General features: G+C 42.7%; 1 protein-coding gene across 1 annotated transcript in view; it reads right to left on the reverse strand.

Moving 5' to 3' along the window:
• LOC126413220 (acetylcholine receptor subunit alpha-L1) overlaps positions 1-16,974 on the reverse strand; it is a 587,533-nt gene that overhangs the window by 105,777 nt on the left and 464,782 nt on the right. Inside the window, exon 5 of the mRNA XM_050083117.1 lies at positions 14,014-14,194. Within this exon, the coding sequence (XP_049939074.1) occupies positions 14,014-14,194 (181 nt within the window). The remainder of the gene's footprint in view (positions 1-14,013; positions 14,195-16,974) is intronic.

Genomic DNA, 16,974 nt, shown 5'->3' on the forward strand with positions numbered 1-16,974 from the left:
AGTTCTAAGTCCAAGGGGACTGATGACCTCAGCAGTTAAGTCCCATAATGCTCAGAGCAATTTGAACCATTTGTTCCTGTTTTGTGTTAAAGTTTCTTCCTGATTACCCATTTTTTATTTGTTGACTGTTCAACTGTTTACTCTTTACATTGCATTACCACCGCACTGTCAAAAGTATTATTAACTGTACGTTTCTGCTTCAATCTAGACGTGTAACTTCTCATCCAATGTTGCCTTGTACGCCGAAAACCGGTTAAGAAAATAAAAGTAATACTTTTAGAACAAGAGCAAATTACCACTCAAAGTATCTATTGATGTGTGTTTAAGGCATTGGACTCTTATTGGGGTAAACATGGGCTCAACACACGCCCACTGATTCATATTTAGATTTTCTGCCCTTTCCAAAAATCACTTTAGGCGAATACACGAAGACGGACATCCTTTCCATCACTCTACAGTCTTTAACGTCATCTATGCTAACGCGTTTCTAAACCATTATCCACTAATCTTCCATTTTTCCACTAGAAAGTCTTTTAATAATACATAAACAGGTGTATATCTATTCATTTCTGTTCAGGGGAGTAAGATGGGAATATGAAATACGTTACATTTCCAGCTATTAGCTACTAAAACATATGCGTCCCTGTGTGTATGAAACTGTCAATTCTGTACCAAAGCATCAGTTATTCAGTTTATATTAGTTAGCTATAAAGGGTGTCTCGGAAATGTTGCGACGAACTTCGAGGGGTTGTAGAGGGTGTCTTGAGGAACAAATCGAGGACAGGAGTCTGTGTCGGAAGCTTCATCCACTGACGCTACAGAGCATCGAAGTTGCAGACGTCGTCAGCTGCCACTAGCCCTCCCTTCCAGCTGCAAACGTGACTTCGTACGACAGACCGTAGGTGGAACGACCCGTAGGATTCTTTGTTATTCAGTGATTGCGACTGGTTACCACGATCGCCAGTAGAGATGGAACTAGGTGCAGCGTCTCCGATGAATGCAGCTGTGGTGTCACCGCCAGACACCACACTTGCTAGGTGGTAGCCTTTAAATCGGCCGCGGTCCATTAGTATACGTCGGACCCGCGTGTCGCCACTGTCAGTGATTGCAGACCGAGCGCCGCCACACGGCAGGTCTAGAGAGACTTACTAGCACTCGCCCATGTGTACAGCCGACTTTGCTAGCGAAGCTACACTGACAAATACGCTCTCATTTGCCGAGACGATAGTTAGCATAGCCTTCAGCTACGTCATTTGCTATGACCTAGCAAGGTGCCGTATTCAATTGATATTTATTATGTGAAGCATGTATCATCAAGAGCGATGTACACCAATTGTGGATTAAAGTTAAGTATTATATCAACTACGTACTTTACTTGCTACTATTAATTCCCTTAACTGTTCCAGACCTCGCGCCAGTCAGCGTGTAATTAAACGCGTGCATTTCGGCCTCCTCTAGCAACACAGTGTTGGCTCTTCTGCCAACACTCCAGCAGCAACAAGCGCCATAGTCTCCACTGGTGACCGAGGCAATCACTACCGATCACGTTAGCTTCCGGAAGGGATGGCTAGTGGCAGCTGCCGAAGCATACAACTTCAACGTTCAGTAGCATCGGTGGACGACGTTTGCAGACATGGTTTTCCCATCCTTAATTTTTTCCCTGTTGAGCGATATTTTAATTGCATGTCCTTTTAGGTAACGTTTACAGGTGATGCATGGAATACACTCATGCTGATAAATTAAGGATAATAGAAGAATGTGGTGCCACACAAGTTGCAGTACACAAAACTGGCGCTAATAGCATAGGCATATAACGAACACACACAACACAGATCTGTAAGACCACGGTAATGGTGATAAGTAGAGAAAACCATTCCTAAACACATGTGCTACAAAACGCCACTGTTTCCTGCGCATGCATCCCGACACCATTAATTGCTATGATCACTGTGCACACGTACACAGGCAGCACAACGGGTTGGCATACTCTGGATCAGGTGGTCCACCAGCTGCTGGGGTATAGCCTCCCATTCTGGCACCAGTGGCTGTCGGAGCTCCTGACGTGTCTTAGGGGATTGAAGACGTGCAGCGATACGTCGACCGAGAGCATCCCAGACGTGCTCGATGGGATTTAGGTCTGGAGAACAGGCAGGCCACTCCATTCGCCTGATATCTTCTGTTCCAAGGTACTCCTCCACGATGGCAGTTCGGTGGGGCCGTGCTTTATCATCCATCAGGAGGAAGGTGGGACCCACTGCACCCCTGAAAAGCGGACATACTGGTGCAAAATGACGTCCCGATACACCTGACCTGTTACAGTTCCTCTGCCAAAGACATGCAGGAGTGTACGTGCACCAATCACAATCCCACCTCACACCAAAAAACCACGACCTCCATACAGGTCCCTTCCAAGGACATTAAGGGGTTGGTATTTGGTTCTTGGTTCACGCCAGATGAAAACCCGGCGAGAATTACTGTTCAGACTATACCTTGACTCGTCCGTGAACATAACCTGGGACCACTGTTCCAATGACCATGTACTGTGTTCTTGACATCAGGCTTTACGGGCTCTCCTGTGACCAGAGGTCAGTGAAATGCACCTTACGGGTCTACCGGCGAATTAACCATGTCTGTTCAGTCGTCTGTAGACTTTGTGTCTAGAGACAACTGTTCCATTGTCTGCGGTAAGGTCCCGAGCAAGGCTGCCTGAATACTCCGTGGCCGTCTGTGGGCAGTGATAGTGAGATATCGGTCTTCTTGTGGTGTTGTACACTGTGGACGTCCCGTAGTGTAGCGCCTGGACACGTTTCCTGTCTGCTGGAATCGTTGCCATAATCTTGAGATCACACTTTGTGGCACACGGAGGTCCCATGCTTCGACCTGCTGTGTTTGACCACCCTCCAGTCGCCCTAGTATTCTACCCGTGATAAAGTCATCAATATGTGTTCTTTGGGCCATTTCTAACACACAGTCGCCATTAGCACGTCTCAAAATGTCTTGACACTTACTCGCTGCACCGTACTCTGACATGCACCAAAACACCTCTGTGTATGTGGATTGCTGCCAGCGCCACCGTGCGACGACCGCAGGTCAGACACACCGCATGATCATTTCCCGAGTTGATTTAAGCCCGCAAACCGCCCACTACACCGTTGTTTCACCATATATCAGCATTATCCTTAATTTATGAGCATGAGTGTATTGATATATTAAGTTGTACAGAATATTCAATGAGTACACCACTCCATAAATTCGATATCACATTGCCACTTAACACAACACTATCTGTTATAAGAATTTTTACACTTACTTACACAGTTTTTCCATGGCACAAACTAAGAGGCGTAACAGTGCTAAACGACGCAAAACAACGCTGTCTTTGTATGTTGCTTTAGCAGTATAGGCAAGGCTGTGATAAGTAAGTGGATTAAATGTAATTGAGCATTTGTGACAGTTTCTTGACGTCTTCCCTCATTGATGCTCTACATCTGGTTCCTGTCGAATCAGTTACTGCCACTCCGTTTTGTCTGAAGTTGCTCGAGTTTCGTTTGAAAGTTTCTGTTATTATGAGCAACTGCGAAACTTCTTCTAATTTACTCGGTATATTTGACTTCCCTGGGAACATGGTTGCTTTCTTTACTGTTGAAACTGCAAGTTCTTATCCAGACGAGTTCGTCATTTTCATTGAGTTCTTACGTGATCATGCGTTAAAAGGTTACAAAGTGAATTGTTTCTACTCCACGTGCTTCGAAAGAGATGCGCCGTTGGTCGAATTACTGGGTCAGGAATTTTATGATCAACAGACATGAGGTGGTATGCAGTCTATAGAGGCACATGCAGATAGTTATAGTGAATAAAAATAGAGTTATAATGAAGTTATCCGTATAATAATATCAGGTACAAAAATTCACTCATTATTACTATACGGAGATTCAGAGGCACACTCACTGAAATGGCGGCGCAGTCATGGATGTTGTAGCAAGTGAAGGATACTAACCGTCAATGTTCACCAGTTTACAGTGTGGGACACGAAATGTGTTACCATTTTGTTTTTGAATATAAACTTTATTGTCAATACAATCTGAAAGGAACGTATACTACAGTGAAGAGTCGTCCATGTAGATTTGTTCTAAGTCAGTACACCCTCAATATGTCCACCATTTCGTTTCATAACTTCCTTCAATCGAACACTGTAGTTAGTGATTACCCTACGGCACACGTCTTCCGTAATTTCACTGCAAACTTGAAGAATAAGTCTTCTGACCTCCATTAAATTCCACAGCTTCTTGCTACTGCCCTGCCCTTCAACATGCAGTGGTTCATACAAGATGGAGCAAGACAACATACTGTAAACACTGTATTGGAATTTTTACACGAGCATTTAGACATGCGGATCATTTCACTCAGGTCTCCAGGTCGCTTCAATGACGGACAAAATTGGCCCCCCAACAGTCCAGACCTCAATCCATGTGACTTTTTTCTTTGGGTGTACCTAAAGGAAAAAATTTCCCCGAAACGTGCACGTGATTTAATGGAGCTCAGAAGACTTATTCTTCAACCTTGCAGTGAAGTTACAGAAGGCATGTGCCGTAGGGTAATCACTAACTTCAGTGTTTGTTTGAAGGAAATTAAGAAACGAAATGGTGGACATACTGAGCACGTGCTGAGTAAGAACAAATCTCCATGGACGGCCCTTAATTTTAGTATATGTTCTTTTCAGATTGTAGTGACAGTATAGTTTATATTCAAAAACAAAATGGTAACACATTTCGTACGCCACCCTATATTAGCAATGAAATCTTGCCCCACCAAGCACCAAGTGATGTCATACGCTCTTTCCCCAACCGTCATTCAAGGTTTTAGATCCCACATCCCAAATATGTCCATAAGATGAGAGATGGGACGGTGTCACGTGACCGGATCGTTGGTGCAGCACCACTGCGTCGCAAGCTGCGCCCCTTGGCTGCCAGTCGATAGATGGCGGTACTTGGTGAGTCATCAGACGGGGACGCTGGGCGAGCTGAATTATACGCGGCTGGAGTGCTAAATTGCTCGCGAATCGCTGATGGAGCCCTTTTAAAAGCATCGAGCTTCGTTAATTGCAGAGGCGAGAACAGAGAGAGACTCCTCCTTCAAACCTGCCCTCTCTTTCCCCATAGCTGCCGATGGATCTCGTGTGATCGAAATAAAAACTTAGTCACCAAGTACAACAAAGAAAAGCGCCGGCCGGAGTGGCCGTGCGGTTCTAGGCGCTACAGTCTGGAGCCGCGTGACCGCTACGGTCGCAGGTTCGAATCCTTCCTCGGGCACGGATGTGTGTGATGTCCTTAGGTTAGTTAGGTTTAAGTAGTTCTAAGTTCTAGAGGACTGATGACCACAGCAGTTAAGTCCCATAGTGCTCAGAGCCATTTGAAGCAACAAAGAAAAGCGCTTTTAGGAAGTTCGCACTGAGACGGCTAATTACTGCCTGATGTTATTGTTCCTAAAAGTTCTAGGCTGTCAGCGGCTTCCAACTATCACGTAAGTTTTTCACATCATTGACAATGCACATTTTTCCTGTGCAAGTGCGAAAAACTGATGTCCATGTGAAAGTTATTTAGCTTGAATTTTTTCATTAATTACAAAACTATCTCTGTTCCGAAAGAAGGTTATTTCATCCTTTCTCCTTTGATGATCCCTCACATCTTTTCATCAACCACTAAAATCAGCTTGCTCAGTTTCTTCCTCTCTGAACTTCTGCCAAATATGTTCCTGGAGCATAAAACTCTTTGGCGCAACAGTGCTACGTAATAGTTCGGTTTTATCGGTATTTTGCTTCTTCTGTGAACTCTAAAGGGAAAGCTAGTCTGGTTACGCAGTCATTATCGGAACACGGTAGAGTAGCAGAGCCGCGGACTGTTATGGATGTACAAATATGACACACAAAGCTGTCGTCATTTTTATTTTAATACTTCGACGTGGAAAATTCCCTCCTGTAACTCTTACGCATACGTCTTTGACTCTGTAAAACCCAAGTGGGAATCAACGATACTGTTTCGCAACCATTTGCTAGGCCTCAAACGTCCCCCAACTATCCACAAGATTTTATTTTATAACAAATCGAGTACCCGGAATTACTCGGTTATGTATTTAGTCCAGTCTTCTATTAGTCCCTCTACCCCTTCCCCCTCTGTCTGTCATTTTCTTCCTTCATCCCCTCTCCGTTCATCTCTTCCATACCCTCTCTCTGTCCACCTCATCCACCACCAGTCTCTGCCCATCTCCTCCTGCCCCTCTCCCTATCCATCTCCTACTCACCATTTCTCTGTCAAACTGCTCCCCCCTCCCCCCCCCCCCCCACCCTGTCCACCTACTCCATCTACCTTCACACCTTTCCTCCTCCCTCTATCTCCTCCGCCCCCTGCTTATATCCATCTCGTTGATTGACAAAGGGCACACTCTGTGACCAAGTACCTCGAAAACGACGAAGCTGGTCGACCGTCCACATGCTACTTTTGTGTGCATCAACAGAAAGATTTGGAAGGACAGTCAAACTACTACTAGGCGCTAAATGCTTGGACGTCCACGATTCTTCACAGAACGTGGAGTTCAGAGGCTTCTCTGCTCTGTAAAGTAAGACAGACGATGATTCGTGGCATCTATGCCGAGAGAGGACAATGCTGGTGCACGGACAAGTGTTTCGGACAACACCGTTCATCTTACATTGTTGACATGAAGCTCCACAGTATACCACCCCTACGTGTTCACAAACTGACAAAACGACATCGTTGCTAAAGATTGCAGTGTGCACGAGAACATCGAGATCCGATGGTCAGTCAATGGAAACGTATCGGCTCTTCGGGGAATCACATTTTTGCTGCACTATGTCGATGTTCGTCTCCACAAACGCCGCCATCGGTGTGAACTGCGGCTCGAAAAATGCAGCGTGCCACGTACGCGTGCTGTTGCCAGCAGTATCATGCAATGGGAGACATTCTCCTGCGCTTGAATAGCATCTGTGGTAGTAATCGAAGACAAGCTGTCAGCTGCAAACCACCTGCATCCTTTCATGCTCGACGTCTTCCCCATCAGTGATGTCATCTTTCAGCAGTTTAGTTGTCATTGCCTCGAAGCCAGAACCATGCTACTGTGGTTTGAGGAGCATTATGGTGAACTCAGATTGATGTCTCGGCCTCAAAATTCCCCTGATGTAAATCCTATGGACCTCATCGTGGTCACTATCGGGCGCCATCATTGCATACACAAATCAGATGCCCGTTATTTACGCGAATTACATGACCCGTGCAAAGACATGTAATGTCACATACCTCCACAAACCTACCATCAAACTATCGGATCCCTGATAGAATCAGTGATGTATTTCGTACCAAAGACGGACAAACAAGCGTTAAGCAGGCGGTCATAATATTTTGGATCATCAGTGTATTTCACATACGGTATATTTAAATATTTCACCTGTATTTGTTCACAAATTCCATCTGTATGTCTAGCGAATTCTGACCTGTAATTTCATTTTTACGCATCTCAGTTTATGACGTTGTATTTCCTGAATTATGGGCTGTTGAGTGATATAATTTTGCAGATATATCCAATGGTAAATGTGGCTGCTGTCTGCGAAATGTGTTGAGAATAGTGTTTGGAGTAGAGAAGAAACAAATTAAAATGTCATTCGTGATGCAACAGTTTTTCACGCATATCACTGTTTGACGTCATATCTCCTGATAAAGTTCGTAATAGAGAACTAAAAAATTAAAAAGTTATGCTTCATGCATTTTACTGCATCAACAGCAAAAATATAGTAAGCCATAAGCTTTTTTTCTTTCATCATTTTGTGGTGGTTGTCTTCGAGAAAAAGTTTCGTAATGTTTTGTAATTATATGTGAAATTCGTTGCAAGTCTACCCGTGCTCTCATTCTTAAATGCTTAATGATTAATGTAAGCGTACTCGCACGTCGTGGGCTACACTACTTGATCACACTCACCCCCACCCCTATGATAGATAGGTTGTTCTTACCCCCACAACAACGATTTACAGTCAGTAAGTGACATGTGTACCAATTGTAGCTAAAATCTGTCTAGTGGTTTACGATGAGATGTGGAACATCATTCTTATAATATCTGTGGATACAATACCCACAATCTGTTCACTTAGGGTGAAAGAAGAAGAAAATTCGTTCTCCATTTTAGAACAGCACGAATAGTAATAATAGAACGATACAGAACGGCGAACTAAAATGTAAACATCTGCGTGTCAGTACTGCTACACATAAACAACTATTTTAATGGCTATGAACGCCTCATGATGAACTGAATTCGGTTTTCTGTTGCATTTTGTTCAACTTACTGGTGTAGCGTTAATTGCAAACGTATATCTTCCATTCCTAGTTTAGATTTCTGAGCTTCTTTTTTTTTTAACCTACGTTAGACGTACTTCCTGTAACTGTATCCAGCTTACCATATCAGCAAAACGGAGCATACAGACCTCAAATCACGTAAAAATTTCCATCATTTCCTGCTATAAAAAATTAAGTTCTTACAACAACTGTGACTGAAGTTCTTTGGTATTAAAAGAAAATCGAAAATTAATAAAACTGTAACCATTATTTGTTCTACCACTCAAGCAACAGAGAGAGAGAGAGAGAGAGAGAGAGAGAGAGAGAGAGAGTGGGAGAGAGACGGAGAGCGAGAGAGATGTGGTGCCGTCTCTGCACCAGCTAAAGACATTACGCTTCCCCTTCTGTACGATACGTCATCTGTTGTTGCTTCTCAGAGGAGAAATAATTGTGACTTCACCTCTCACGCACTTCGTGCCTCTAATTACCCTTGAACTGTGATTGATCAACCTACAGAAATCATTACAGTCGAAGAATAAAATGCGGAAATAGCCACTTTCAGTGTTTCCTTTCAACGGCTGTCTGTGTTCATGAAGGCTGGGATCGTCATGTGTACTTCCAATAGAATGATTTTATTCTTATAACAGAAAAAAGGAAACGCCATGAAGAGGGATTAGTTATCACTTTATACAAGCAATTTTGTAAACAAAACTCAATACAATTCTGCAGAAAGTCTATGAAGGCAAAAATGAAATGGCATGAAGTGCAAGTACAGTTAATACAACGTTAACCTATCTATAGCTACATTTACATCTACATCCATACTGTATGAAGTGTATGGCAAAGGCTGCTTTCCATTGTACCAGTTATTAGGGCTTCTTCCCATTACATTCACACACGGAGTGCGATAAGGATGTTTACATGGCACTGTGCGAGATGGAAGTTAGCTAGTTCCAACGATCGATGGTGGGATAAATACTTACTAGGTTGCAGTATACTCCTAGGTTCATGATTTAAAGCTGGTTGTTTAAACTATGTAAATAGGCTTTCTCGGGATAGTTTGAAGTGGCAGACACTGGAAGATATTATATTCGCAGTTTCTTCAGCACCTCTGTGACACTGTCCAACAGGTCAAACAAGCCAGTGACCTTTCGTACCGTCCTTCTGAGTACAGGTTCAGTATCCATCGTTAGTGATGGGGACAAAGATGTGGAAAACAAAGAGTAAAAATTCAAAGGAATCAATGAATTTGAAAGTAAAACTTTGTCAACCGATCTGAGTAAAAGCCCTAAGAGACTTTGATAGTATGCAAAATCAGTAAGTGGGTCAAAATAATCTGTTCGTTCACTCAGTGACCATATTGGCACCGAAACGGAAGATGAAAGAGAAAAGGCTGAAATACTGAATTCGGTCTTCCAGTGTTTCATTGCGGAAGATCGTAACACGGTCCCTCCTTTTAATCGTCGTACGAACGTCAAAATGGCAGGTATTCAGATAACCGACCGCGGAACAGAAAAACAACTACAGTCGCTTAGTAGTCGAAATGTATCATGACTCGATGACATACATATGAGATTCTACAAAGATTATGCGAAAGAACTTGTTCCCCTTCTAGCAGTAATTTATTGCAGATCGCTTGATCAACGAAGGATACCTAGCGACTGCAAGAAAGCGAAGGTCGTACACGATTTTAAGAAGGACCGTAGGACACTTACACAAATATGTCGTTGACGTCAGTCTGTTGTAGAATTGTGGAACATGTTTCGTGCTCAAGAATTATGACGTTCTTATAGAAGGAAAATATCCATTATAAAAATCAAAATGAGATTCGCGAACAGAGATCCTGCGAAACTCAGCTCGCTCTGTTCCTCCATGAGATCTAAAGTGCCGCTGACACTGGCGCTCAGGTTGATGCCTTGTTGCTTGACTTTAAGAAGGCATTTGACGCTGTCCAACACTTCCGTTTACCGAAAAAACAATACGAGCTTTGAGTATCAGAGCAAATTTGCGACTGGATTCCTTGCAGTCAGAACTCAACACGTCGTTCTTAACGGAGCGAAATCGACAGATATAAAGGTTACTTCCGGTGTAAATCAAGGAAGTGTTATGGTACCGTTGCTGTTTACAATATATATAAATGAGCTAGTAAAAAACGTCAAATGCTCTCTTAGGCTGTTCGCAGATGATGTAGTTCTCTTTAACAAAGTATCAACGGCAGAAGATAGTAACGATTTGCAGAATGACCTCCAGAGAATTGAAGAACGGTGGAGGCTGTGGCAGTTGACACTGAAAGTAAATAAATGTAACATACTGCGCATACATAGCAAAAGAAATCCACTACTGTAAAATTACACTATTGATGGCGAACAGCTGGAGACAGCGATTGCCGTAAAATATCTAGGCGAAACTATCCAGAACGACCTTCAGTGGAATGACGACATAAAACAGTTAGTGGGAAATGCAGATACCAGACCCAGATTCATGGGAAGAATCTTAAGGAAATGTTGCTCATCCAACAAAGAAGTGTGTGACGTCGCAAGTTATTACGGGATAACACTTATTGCAGTATGATACCTAGACGTGAAGCCCGGTGAACGTACAGGAGGCTGCAAACTTGTGTCGTAGCCATGACTCATAGCAAATCTGTCGCTACTATTTAGCGAGCGTGAGAACGGGCTTCTGTGTCACTTAAAACGACCGTACATTTATACCCCCTACGAATCGAAATAAAACATATTAAATATTAACCGATTATTTTCAGACTTGGATACTGTTTCTTGTTATTCAGAAGACAATCTCCTCCAAATTTCAAAGCTGTACATATAATAGTTTCGGAGATCAGAAAATTACGTAAGACCCACCAAACCGACACTCTGGGTGAAAAATTCAGTTAGGAACGATTACAGTTTGTCTTTTGTTATCATTTGAAGTCATTCACAAAATTGTCGGTATATCAAATCAATTAGTTTGGATTTCTATTTTCAAAACTTTAATTATTCTTGATTTTGTAGAATAAAAATTCAGAAAAATAGTATCTGTTTATTATGATGTTGTGTGAACAAATGAGAATGAGTGAGAGGGTGTATGTGGGGCACACGTAAAAATTCAGTATTATGTTATGTACAACATTACGTAATTGGAACATGGGAAAGATGTAATTTACCCACATTGCTGATGACATAAGTCTTGGGGTGATTGCTTCTGTAAGAAGGCAGCCAGAATATCAGTTTAAAGAGCAAACGTTTTCTAAATAATTTTCAAGATTAATTTTGTTTCGTTTTGTTTTATTAAACGCTGTGTTAGTATTTGCATTTTCGGATGACGTAAATTACTTTCTGAACAGTGATTGGCTTAGGCGAGTTTTGCCGCGAGAATGATCTCGAAGGATCCCCAGCTTCGGACGCGGAAGGACATGTTAAACTTGATGATTCTCATTATGTGTAAAATGAAAGAGTATTGAGTTCCTCGCGTTTAGTACGAGTCGTGACTAACGCTGATGTATTTACGAGCAGTTTGACGGAAGTTTGGAGTTCCGCGGGTGTTTTGTTGGAAAGTTAGTCGCGTGTGAACTTTCGGCGTTTATGAAAATTCCGTGTGGCTTTTTCTGTATTCAGTCATGGAGTATTTGGCGAGCAGTTTCTTTTAAAGAAACCCACTGAAAAGGACCGAATGTGAAATACATTTATAGTAGCGGATGTGTGACTGTGAGATCGCGTCATCAATCGGGTCGGATTAGTGTAAATTTCTGGCTGCTTTGCGTGTGAAATTGGTTGTATGAACTGTGAACAGAGAACTATAGATATGTTAGTTAGGTAAATGCGGACTTGACAGCCCGTTTTCATGTGTGCTAGAAGCAATAAAAAGGCTTATCTATAAATTTTTTGAACATTTGCTGTGAGAAAAAATGCACCATATCACTACCCGAAATATTAATATATGTGAGATTGCAGGAACTGAAATAGTACTAGAGTTTACGTGGACTTTGCAGGACAGATATTAGGCGGCGTTTTCTTCAACGCTGCTTTTTCGCCGTCTATAAGTATCTACGCTTGCAGAGTGAAGGGGCGTCGAGCAGAAGCCGTACTGAGGTAGGTGGACGTTTATTTTGAACAGTACGACGAAATTTTTAACCCACCCTGCCGCATGTGGCTTATAAGGCACTTGTTCGTCCCATTTTTGAGTACTGTTCATTTATCTGAGATCACTAGCAGATAGCACTGATATAAGAGTTATTGAATATCCAACGAAGAGCGAGACGTTTCATCACGGGATCGTTTATTTGACACCAGGCGTTACGGAGATGCTCATCAACCTCCATTGTCAGACGTTACAAGAGAGGCTTTATGTATCACGGAGAGATTTACTATGGAAATTTCGAGAGAACACTTTCCAGGAAACGTGGGACAACATGCTACTTCGCCCTACATATGTCTCGCGTAATGACAACGACGAGAAAATTCAAGAAATTAGAGCCAATACACAGGATTGCCGCCAATCATTCTTCCCGCGCGGTATTGGTGAGTGGAACAGTGCTGGAGGGCTCAGTTAGTGGTACAAAAAGTACTCTCCGCCACGCACTATTAGGTGGCTTGCGGAGTATGGTGTGAATGCAGATTAGTCACATTTGGTATGGGTAACACACACATAAACAGCATTCTAAGATGGATCGCATGAGTGTTTTGTATGCACTCTGCTTTGTAGATTCACTACATTTTCCTGCTAAACTGCCTATTTTACCGGCTTCATCTACGACTGAGACAATGTGACCGTTCCACATCATAAACGTACAAAGTGTTACATCAGGCTGTGAGTTCACAGACTCCAGTTGTTATTCCTTGGAACAATGATCACAGAATACTAGCGTTTTAAATCTTTACAGTTTTTTACATTTTTGAACATTCAAACCAAGTTGCCAATCTTTGCAGTACTTTGAAATCTTATCCAGGTTCGACTGAATACTTGAGCAGCTTATTTTTGATAGATAACTGTGTAGGCTGTGAAAAAGTTTGAAGTTACTATCAACATGTGATGTTTCCAGAATGAGATTTCCACTCTGCAGCTGAGTGTGCGCTAATATGAAACTACCTGGCAGATTAAAACTGTGTGCCGGACCGAGACTCAAACTCGGGACCTTTGCCTTTCGCGGCCAAGTGCTCTACCATCCGAGCTACCCAAGCACGACTCACACCCCGTTCTCACAGCTTTACTTCTGCCACTACGTCGTCTCCTACCTTCCAAACTTTACAGAAGCTCTCCTGCGAACTTTGCAGAACTAGCACTTCTGGAAGAAAGGATATTGCGGAGACATGGCTTAGCCACAGCCTGGGGATGTTTCTAGAATGAAATTTTCACTCTACAGCGGAGTGTGCGCTGATATTAAACTTTCTCGCAGATTAAAATTGTGTGTAGGACGAAGACTCGAAGTCGGGACCTTTGCCTTTAGCGGGCAAGTGCTGTACCATATGAGCTACCCAATCACGACTCACGCCCGGTCCTCACAGCTTCACTTCTGCCAGTACCTCTTCTCCCACCTTCCAAACTGCACAGAAGCTTTCCCGCGAACCTTGCACAACTGGCACTCCTGAAAGAAAGGATACTGCGGAGCCACAGCCTGGGGGATGTCTCCAGAATGAGATTTTCACTCTGCAGCGGAGTATCAACATGTGATGTGCTGCCTCACCTGGTCTCCGTCGTAAGTCCAGGAGCCGAACTTCATGAAGCACGTCTGCTGGTCGAACGGGAAGTAGCGGACGTCGATCTCGCAGGACGACTTGAAGATGGCGGGCGGCGTCCAGACGACCTTGCCCGTGTGGTGCAGCACCGCCTTCGTCATGGTCGTGACCACGTACTCGCCGTCAGCACTGCGGACACACACGTATGTCAGCGGGGCATCTTCATCTGTGTCAGTGACGACAGCTCACACTGGAACAGCCTCGCGGAGGTTTTTCCGTTTACGAAATAATTATAGTCAGTTTGGGTTGTAGTCTATTAAGTTTTATTCGATTTACACACACACACACACACACACACACACACACACACACACACATCCATGATCCGAACTTAGAAGGCTCAGGCATCAGATTGAATATATGTTACTTCTGCTTCCTATTCAATATAATTTACCTATGTGGTGCCACATAACTTGCCAATATTTTTAAAAAGTTCTGTGCACCACTTCCATACGCTGACAAAGGAACATTTATTTGCAAACGGTGTCAGTCTTCCTTACCATCAGCCAGCTTGCGTAGCAACGGAGAAATTAGATTGGATATTGGACATAAATGTTGCAGTATATAGAGCCGCGTAATGTTCCCAAACTAATTGTGATAATGTCTCGCCCACGATGCGTCTGTGTGATGTCGTCAGTCATACGACCACACCGCCGCCTGAGAGATCGATCCGCCGGATGCGATTCTCTCGATAAACGGAACAGAAGAACGGGTGTGCTAGCCAAAGAGTACACAGCCAGTCGCAGTACTTTAAGCTCGTTTTACACGAGCGACTTTCTGGTCAAAATCGACTACTCGAAGTGTGTGAGCCTTTCGTGCCTATGTGTAAATCAGCAACCAAACGCGACGCGATTATGTCTATGACGTCAATGATCTGTAGATTGTGCCGAGTGCGGAGTTCTAAATTTCCGAGTCTGCTGCACGCTGCGCATGCGCAGAGACGAAGGACTATGGCGGCACCTGCTAACATCCGGAGTTATGACCTATTCTCGTCGAGCTCACTCCTATTATAGAAACGGATTATGTGCTTTCGTTTCTACTTAATATTTGTTGTTTATTGTTTGTTTTGTTTTTGTGGGACACTAAAAAGCTACACAAGATCCCGATAGCATTTCCTACCTGCTAGTGTTCTCCTACAAGAGAGACGAAATACGTGGAAGCAAAAAGCATTTTATTTTCAACATCTTGACATCATTTACCATCTTATTTAAGCAATGAAAGTTGTAAAACAGTCTAATAACGACGTAATATGGACGCCACATCAATCTACATGTGAATACAATACAGCTACTTTAATATAAATGACAGTTGCATCCATACCTGTTACCAAAATTACAAATGCAGGTACTTCAAAATACCGATAAAACCGAAACAGTCTGTCGCAAATAAAGATTACTTATTATAAGCAGATATTTGGTGCATCTACTCTAATAATCAGGTCGTTAAAAGGCATTTACATTTTACAGAGATAAAGCTCAACTATTGATGAATAAGAATGTAAGTAGATACGTGTTTTAACGAAAACTATTTCAACTGTAAAAAAGTCAGAGTTATTGGATGAGAAAAATAATTTTCGTTGTTATTTGGCACTTAGCAAGAAAACAAGATACAAAGGATAAAGCAAAAGTGCGCTATTTACTGCGTTCTACATATTGTCTGATGTGTTTGCAAGTATTTATTTTCTCATGTATATGTTCTGAAATGTTTGGATGACACTTTTGCTATTCTTTAAGTTCTCAGGAGTGTAGAGAATTTACCGCAGGACTTTTCCCAAGAACATCCACTATTAATTCTGCTTTGGTCATTATAAACTCTGTTGTTTTATAAATTATAGAGTGCAGCAATTAGTCGTCCTTTATTTTTAATTTTATTACGCAAATCCAAATTTAGGACAGTAGTGAGCCATTCTCAATGTACTATTTTCTATTCTCAATGCAAGTTAAGTCCCTGTTGTTCAGGCGTCAGTCACAGTAAGTTGAGAATAGATAATAGTGCATTGCCAATGGCTAGCTACTAGTCTAAATCTGGATTTGCGTAATAAAATTTAAAAGAATGACGACTGATTCCTGCACTATATAATTTATAGATCACACAACAGTCGCTGAGTGCACCCACTTCCGAATGGAAGGTAACCTAATGAAACTCTTTTGTCATTGTTTGTTCCTACAATTTGTTACTATATTTCGATTTATTTGTAAAAAGAATAGCACCTCATAACCCCACTTTCACCATTCAAATGTCAAACTGCACAGCAGACAGCTTTCACGTCATCGGCAATTTTGGTACTAACGTGTAAACGAAAATGACCACTCAAAACAGAGTGAGTATGGGAGTACGGGAATACAACGCGAGGGGCGCTGCACTAGACACGCTTGTCTCAAGTAGCCAACTGAGACAAGAAAGTCCATCTTGTAAAAGAGGCTAGGCTCTCCGCGAGGAGCCGCTAGGCCACTTTATTTGCAGCAGGAGAGTAGTGCAGTTAGTCTACAGTTCGTAGCCGCGCTCAGTGGTCAGCCAGCGCCGATGATAGTCAGTCATCGTCTGCAGCTCAGTCATTGCTGCCATCAAGTCTTTGTAGCTCCGTTCCAAGTTAGTCTTCACCGGATTCGACATTCAAGACTACGAGAGATTAATTCGTCACTGCAAGATTTGTGACTTGTAAATTAGGTCATTCTACAAACGCTTAGTCTAGTCGCGTCTTCTATAACTGTCAACCAACTGATCGTGGACTACAGCAAAGTAATAAATACCTTCTTATTTTGTACTCATGCTAATTAATTGTGTTTTCCTGTTACAGCTACCAAGCAGTCCTGGCATAGTACAACCCACATTTCCACCTCCTTGGCTACCTCATATTTGACACCTCATGTTGATGGACTCGATTATGGTGGAAGATCGAGAGCCAGTAA

This window comes from Schistocerca serialis, chromosome 7 (assembly GCF_023864345.2).
Source record: "Schistocerca serialis cubense isolate TAMUIC-IGC-003099 chromosome 7, iqSchSeri2.2, whole genome shotgun sequence".
NCBI classification, from domain to species: Eukaryota; Metazoa; Arthropoda; class Insecta; order Orthoptera; family Acrididae; genus Schistocerca; species Schistocerca serialis.